Source organism: Sprattus sprattus (assembly GCF_963457725.1).
Source record: "Sprattus sprattus genome assembly, chromosome: 5".
In the NCBI taxonomy this organism is placed as follows: Eukaryota; Metazoa; Chordata; class Actinopteri; order Clupeiformes; family Clupeidae; genus Sprattus; species Sprattus sprattus.
Window position 1 is genome coordinate 22,849,565 of NC_137924.1, and position 7,713 is coordinate 22,857,277.

A 7,713-nucleotide genomic window follows, 5' to 3' on the forward strand; every position below is an offset into this window, starting at 1 on the left:
TTATCTCAGTCATGTTGGTATTATTTATGGGGGAATATAATAGCAACCTATAACACAATAATATGCTTACCTCACATCCACTATCTAAACTATTAAACAACTATTCAATTAAATGAATAAGTTATTTTTTTTCTCTGGTATTTTTGGTCATATTCATATTTGCAAAGATGATTGCTGGGTATGTTGTTGTTGTCAAATGTCAAGTCTCTATTTGATCACGTGACGTGACGATACAACGCACTATTGCTAATTAAACAAATTCGAAGGTCAAGACAAGCAAGTGAATTGAGCATAGCACACCTGTAACAATGACTTTTAAGCATAAACGTGGTAGTTTGAAAAGGCAAGAGTGAAAGGAACAGGAAGAGAAGGTGGCAAAGCTGCCTAAATTACATTATTTTGGCTTTTTAACAGTCGCCAGCCAAGGAGTCCGCCACTGCTAACAGCAGTGCAGCTTGGACTGGCATCGCTGCCCTCAGTGGTGTGTCAGAATTCTACTTTCTAACAATTTCTACAGAAAGACATTAGATTTTCCCTCTGTGAGTCAAACAAGACTTCGTTCATTGTGTAGGTTACACACCCGTCACTTCTGAAATATGCACGGTTGATTAATTAAACACTATTTATATCGATAACAAGCGGGGTTTTTTAGACGCAGGATGGAATAAGGGAACGCTACCATAGTAATTCGCGTTCACTAGGGCCCGTCCTAAAAAAAAGGCTGCACCTGGGCCCGTCGTAACTACCTTACGCGACTGGTCTATTGTCCTTAAGGCCGGTGATCCTCTGATTTTTTTTAAACGGGGATGATGGCGGCTGTTTTAAAGCAGGCATGTTCCACGAATTCGGCCAGTGAAGTGTTAAAGATGTCCGTGAACACTGGAGACAAGTGGTCCGCAGTACTTATGTGGAGGGAGAGACAGCGTCTGGTCCAGCTGCTTTGCGGGGGTTCTGTCTTAAACAGCTTGTTGATATCCCTCTCCTGAATGAAGAGAGGTGTGAGGGGAGGGGGTTTTATACAGTTTAACGCAATAGTTTGGACTGCACTTTCTCTGCCTTTCTTGTGCGATCAGCTCGCTAGCTTTTATAGCAATATCAATACGTTATAGTCTATCCTAGTGGAAGACTCCAGTCACATGCAATGAGTGTAGAGTAGGTAGACATTAAATCATTAACTCAATACAACACATGCTATCAGTGTGATTGCATGTGACTTATAGAGACCTTGCTGAATTTTTTTTCTCCACATTAATATTAAATTATAATATGTGTATATTCCCAAATAGCTTATTTATTTCATTATGTAGGAAGATTATTTCTGCAGACCTAGCATGGAATGTCTTGCCTGTCTTCTTTTAACCTGAACTTCAGGATCAAAATCTTTGTAATTCATTGCCTAGGGTCAGTCTCGGTGTCTCTGGCAGGTACAGTCCACACCTACAACTGGGCTTTGAACTGAACTCCAGAGGAGTCAGTGGCAGCAGTGATAGGAACTGTACTGTCCTACCAATCAGGACCCTTCTTTACCAAAGTCCTGCCCTCTGACTGAATGGCACCAGAGAACGAGGTGAAGGTGCAAGTTGATTCTCCGTCCTTCACTAGACGCTGTCATGTGGGATACGTTTATAAGAATCTTTTTTTCCAAAGAGGAAAACAGTTTGGGCTTAAAGTAAAGCTGGTATGGCCGAGGTTCTTGTGAATTAAAGTTAGAAACAGTGAAGAAACAGAGTTAGGGACTGACTCGACTTCTCAGACTGCTGAGAGTGAGAGCAAAGGTCAAACAGCCTGCAGGAAGGAGAGTGTAGTGTAAAGACAAAATGGCTTCTAAACTCGAAGAGGATCTCTGCTGTCCTGTGTGCTGTGATGTCTTCAAGGATCCTGTCATTTTGACCTGTGCTCACAGTGCTTGTAAAGCCTGTCTTCAGCAGTTCTGGGACACCAAAGGATCCAGAGAATGTCCCTACTGCAGGAGAAGGTGCTCAAAGTACCACTACCCTCCTAACATGGCGTTAAGGAACGTGTGTGAGACCTTCTTACAGGAGAGAAGTCAGAGAGCTTCAGCAGGGTCTGAGGTGCTCTGCAGTCTGCACAGTAAGCATCTCAAGCTCTTCTGTCTGAAGGATAAACATCTTTTGTGTTATCAGTGTAAAGACTCTGAAAACCACGCTGGCCATCAGTGCCATCGTATAGATGAAGCTGCACTCGACTGCAAGGTAAGAATTTATTTCCTCATGATGACGATGATGGGAGTTAACAACACCACCTGGTTGACTTGGAGATTAATTAAGAACAACACCAGAGCCGGAATACAGAGATGCTGCCTTATACAGTGAAATCTGTCATGTATTCCAGGAGGAGCTCAAGATCAAACTGCAGCCCTTACAGGAGAAACTGAAGACCTTTAAGGAGGCTAAACACACCTGTGATCAAACAGAAAAACACATCAAGGTGAGTCCAGGTTGCAGGGGTACATATCTTGCTTTCAGCAGTGTTGACTGCTTTTCCGGTGTTTGCATTAGAGGTTGGATATCCGATGGGCCGGGCTCGTCAGATATTTTGAAACTGTTCAGAACTGTTGGATATGTCCAATGTAAGAAGTGTGAAATGGTAATGAAATATGATTGATACCATCCTCTTTCTCCACAACAACATGGATTTAACCTCGATGGTTGGACTATAAAAATAGTTTTATTACGAACGTGGCCGCGAACTTAAAGTTTTCAAGAAACAAAAAGATCTTCATTGGTAAAACTTGTTTGTTGTGACCCCGTGGTGTGGCATATAACGTGAGTTTTATTTAGGCCTAGCAGATACCTGGAGTGTGTAATGTGCAGGGATGGATTACCAAACGGGGCCCATGAGCTCAGGAGGGCCCTAAGCTAGAAGCTCTGCGTGAAGTCGCTGTTATGTATCTCTTATTTGTGGTTGAAAGGGGTTTATTTTGTTAATTTGCTGTGGGCTTTAATTGAGTGTACCTGCACTGGGTTAGAATATGCATATGCGCAAGTGCATATGCATAACTAATGCAGCCAGCGCAAAGGGTTCGTAGGCAAAGTAACCCCTGCCTTAGTAGGTAACTCAGATAGGACTATCATAGTGTCCCTAGTTAAATACGGCTGTGATCAACATTGAAATTGTTCTGAATTCTTTAAAAAAATCTTATATCAAACCTTTGTCACGTTCCAGTGCACTTCTGTCTAAACTCTGCACTATCCTTGGCACTTTCTGTATGTCAGGTTGATTGAAATTGAATAATGCTGTGCTTGTTTTCCATGGCTTTTCCTGACCTAGTGTTGCTTGCTTTGCATTCTGCCTCACTTGTAGGTTGAGTTTGATAAAAGTATCAGCTAAATGAATAAACATCAATTGGTTTCATCCAGACTCAGGCCCTACACACAGAGAGGCAGATCAAGGAGGAGTTTGAGAAGCTTCACCAGTTTCTACGAGATGAAGAGGCAGCCAGGTTAGCAGCACTGAAGGAGGAAGAGGAGCACAAGAGGCAGATTATGAAGGAGAAAATTGAGAAGATGAGCAGAGAGATGTCATCTCTTTCAGACACAATCAGAGCCATAGAGGAGAAGATGAGTGTTGATAACATCACATTCCTGCAGGTGAGAACGATCCACAGTCTGTAAAATGATCTTAAGATCTAGTGTTTGTGGGAAAAGTTGTTTTGGAACGCCATTTTCTTTCTTCAGGGTTAGGCCATTTTTGCCATTTTCTTTCTAACCATTTCTTTCTTCTTCTAACCCTTTTCTTTCTTCAGCAATCAGAAAAATTAAGTTTTCCCTGTGATGAAAAAAATACTCACCACTCGCCATAGACACATGCTAATAACATGTGCACACGTACACGTACATGTACAGGTACATGCACATTCACACACTCACACACTCACACTCTCTCTCACACACACACACACACACACACACACACACACACCAATTTGTGTCTGGGGTGACTCAGAGTGTGTGAAAGAGCTGCACTCTTCTTCCTCATACACCATCTTGAGCTCTTAGCCTCCATTGTATCTTTGGGCTTCAGCAGAATACTGGGCTTATAATGAGAGTTAAACATCGTCGATAAAAAGGGGTTATTTATTGAGGATATATAGTAAGGTTGTATATTGAAGAGCTTCCCAGCAGAGAAATGTTGTCATCAGGTGCTTAAGATGGGCAGGGTGAGATTAATGTGCAGGTGAAGTGAGACAGGTGTTAGGTAGTGTGCCTGGAGAAAAACAAACAAGTGTCAAAACATTTATGTTTTAATGAACTGAATTATTTCATTACTTACTATTCATTTAACAAAAGAGAAATAACTATATTTAATTGTGTAAGAGCACTCCTTCATGGTACAACCTGCCCTGTCTGTAGCCCACACTACAACATGGACAGCAAGAAGAGGTGAAGAATGTTGCGACAAGATAAATAACAATATTTAATTGTATACTATATTTCTTATATTTCCTCCTTTGTCATTTAACAGAACTACAAGAGCACAGTGGAAAGGTGAGTGATCTGTCTCCTGTCTCTCTCTTCTCTGTGGTTCTGAACCCAAACCCACAGCAGCACTGACTCCGGAATGTTATTCCAGAGCCCAGTGCACACTGCATGATCCAGAAAGGGTTTCAGGAGCTCTGATCAATGTGGCAAAATACCTTGGCAACCTGAAGTTCAGAGCCTGGGAGAATATGCAGGAGATAATTCAATATAGTGAGTACACATGCACATACATATCTGCACACACACACACACACGCACATACTGTACATACAGTGAGTAGCCTGTTTTGATATAAATAACCACGCATAAGCAATGCTGCGCTATTGTAGCTAGGTTTTTACTTGGGTTCATTAGCAACCAGAAAGTCCATCTTCATCCACAACTCAAGCAAACTAAATAGAACAGAACTAACGTCTGTTAATCACACACCCACACACACTCCTGTGATGTTAGAATTGTGGAAGTGGGATTTACTGTGTGGAAGTTTGTGTTTGTGTGTGTGTGTGAGTGAGTGTGAGTGTGAGTGTGAGTGTGAGTGTGTGTGTGTGTTTGTTTGTTTGTGTGTGTGTGTGTGTGTGTGTGTGTGTGTGTGTGTGTGTGTGTGTGTGTGTGTGTGTGTGTCAGCTTGACAGAGCCGAGTCAGAGGGCTTTCTCTTCAGTGAGTTTTTTTTTGTTAGTTTACTCCTTTGCTGGTAGTTATCCACAAAAATAGAATCCAATAATCCAAGTGCCCAATTCCTGACTCACAACTGGCAAACACAAATGGGGGAAACAACAATAAGTCACAGGTAGTGACATCACAGTATCTCCGCCTGTCAATAGGTGCTATCACTAACTAACACTGTGACCTAACCTATCTAAATGATCAAACAGAACATTATAGTCTAGAGAATGGTCAGTGATAGTTGTCCCTTCCACTAACATCCCCCTGTGAGTAAACTCCTGCACAGCTGTGATTCCTTCATACTGATGAACATTTTACTGTTACTACATCTTCTGCATTTACACTAGGTAACACCACTATTAATAATGACCACCATTCACATCCTTATCACATATCACTTCAGCCAATGTGTGTATTTTTTCTCTCTGCAGCTCCTGTGACTCTGGATCCCAACACTGCATACCCAAATCTCATCCTGTCTGAGGATCTGACCAGTGTGAGAGACAGTGATGAGAGACAGCAGCTTCCTGATTGTCCAGAGAGATTTGATGAGTATGGCAGTATCCTGGGCTCTGAGGGCTTTAACTCAGGGACTCACTGCTGGGATGTGGAGGTTGGAGAGAACACATGGTGGAATGTGGGTGTGATGAGAGAGTCTCTCCAGAGGAAGGGAGACTATGACTCCAAGAGTGGGAACTGGTTTGTGTGGTATAAAGATGGTGAATATAGAGCACGTTCTACACCACAGCCCTCCACTCTCCTCAGAGTGAAGCAGAAACTCCAGAGGATCCGAGTGCAGCTGGACTGGAACAGAGGAGAGGTGTCATTCTCTGACCCTGATAATAACACACATCTACACACTCTCGCACACACTTTCACTGAGAGAGTGTTTCCTTACTTTAATTCTGGCTGTAAACTCTCTCCTCTGAGGATCTTACCAGTGAAGGCTTCAGTAACAGTAGAGCAGCACTTATGGAGCTGATGATGTCTCTGTCTGGACCAGGACTGACAGTCAGAAAGAGATGGAGACGGAGGGGGTGCCAATCACAAGTCACTAATGACTACACTGATATGAATCTCATGATATCTGCTCTGTGCGCCAGCATGTCACACATTTTTATTGAATTCATGTTTAAAAAGAAATGGTAATAATTGTTAGTAGAAAACATGTCGTTTTGTTCAGCTCTTAAGTCTTCACACAACGCAATGTGTTTCAGGGGTTGTGTAGCAACCAATTACTTGCTAACTTCAAGTTACAATGATCAATAGAAAACGGACAACACGGCTCAGCTAAAATGGCCTCAATTTACAGTAAAGTAACAACACAAGTGATTCAAACTAAAGTTTATAGTCTTCATCACCACTTTCAATAACACATTTTCACTGTTTCTGAATGTATTTATGGCTGTTGATGTCTATCAATAACGCTCATTTTGAAGATGACGTCAGAGGGCAATACGGATCCGTATCGGACCGGCGAGGAGGGCAATAAGTGGCTGGCATTACTAACCATTAGCCAATCAGAACGCTCGTACTGTCGTTGCCATATAATAATGTCCTTTATTACTTTCCCTGACTGTTATTCTATGTTATCCATGTTGGTGATCCTGCACTGTTGTCACAGCCACATTACAATGTAAATTAGGTGGATATTTTATTGGTTTCATGTCATTCATCATAATTTGATGGTCATGGCTAGAAATCGAATTGATGTCGCTGCTCATATCAATGACTATCTGTCACTGAAGAGAATCATAATGTAGTTGTCATCAGTAATGTACCTTTCCTGGTTAATATTTGAACTGAATTTCGCTGCCTCAGTGCTTGTACTCTGTGCAATGACAATAAAGTTGAATCTAATCTAATCTAATATTTTCACAGAGCTCAGTATGATGTCACTGTAAAGGGGAGTCAGGCAAACACAGACTACTATTAGATTTCTTCTTGACTTTTCCTGAGATGGTGATGATAAACTATAACTTCAATTCAATTTTATTTCATTTATATAGCGCAAAAACAATTAAATTGTCTTAAGGCGCTTAACAGAGCCCAGTGCCTGGACCCCCTTAGCGCAAGCACAATGGCTGCAGGTATTTTGGACCATTCCTCCTTACAAAATGTCTCCAGTTAAATCAGGTTTGATGGCTGCTGAGTGTGGACAGCCCGCTTCAGATCATTCCATACATCTCCGATGATACAATTTTCGATACAAGTCTGGGTACTGGGAAGGCCATTCTAGAAAATTGTACCTGTGCCTCTTGATGAATTCCTTGGGCGGTTTTGAAAAGTGCTTTGGATCGTTATCCTGCTGAAATAAACAACCCCTGCGTAACTAAAACTTGGCTGACATTGTTCCCAGGAATCTGCTGCATATTGGGTGGAATCCAATCAACTTCAATCAAACTTTGGCCAGTTTACCAGTACCTGTGATAGCCACACAGCCCCATAGCATGACGGACCCTCTGCCAAATTTTACAGAAGGCAGCAAGTTATTTTTCCGTTGTACATTTATGCATTTATGGTGATCAAATAACTCTTAGTTTCATC

The 7,713-nt window shown here is 41.9% G+C and overlaps 1 protein-coding gene across 1 annotated transcript; it reads left to right on the forward strand.

Annotated features, from left to right (window-relative positions):
- Positions 1-1,817: 1,817 nt before the first annotated feature.
- On the forward strand, positions 1,818-6,148 carry LOC308366077 (E3 ubiquitin-protein ligase TRIM35-like; the record flags this gene model as incomplete). Its single annotated transcript, XM_080839713.1, has 6 exons — positions 1,818-2,213; positions 2,353-2,448; positions 3,381-3,611; positions 4,486-4,508; positions 4,594-4,712; positions 5,598-6,148. The coding sequence occupies 6 exons, from the start codon at positions 1,818-1,820 to the stop codon at positions 6,146-6,148; spliced, it is 1,416 nt and encodes a 471-aa protein (XP_080695839.1).
- Positions 6,149-7,713: the final 1,565 nt, after the last annotated feature.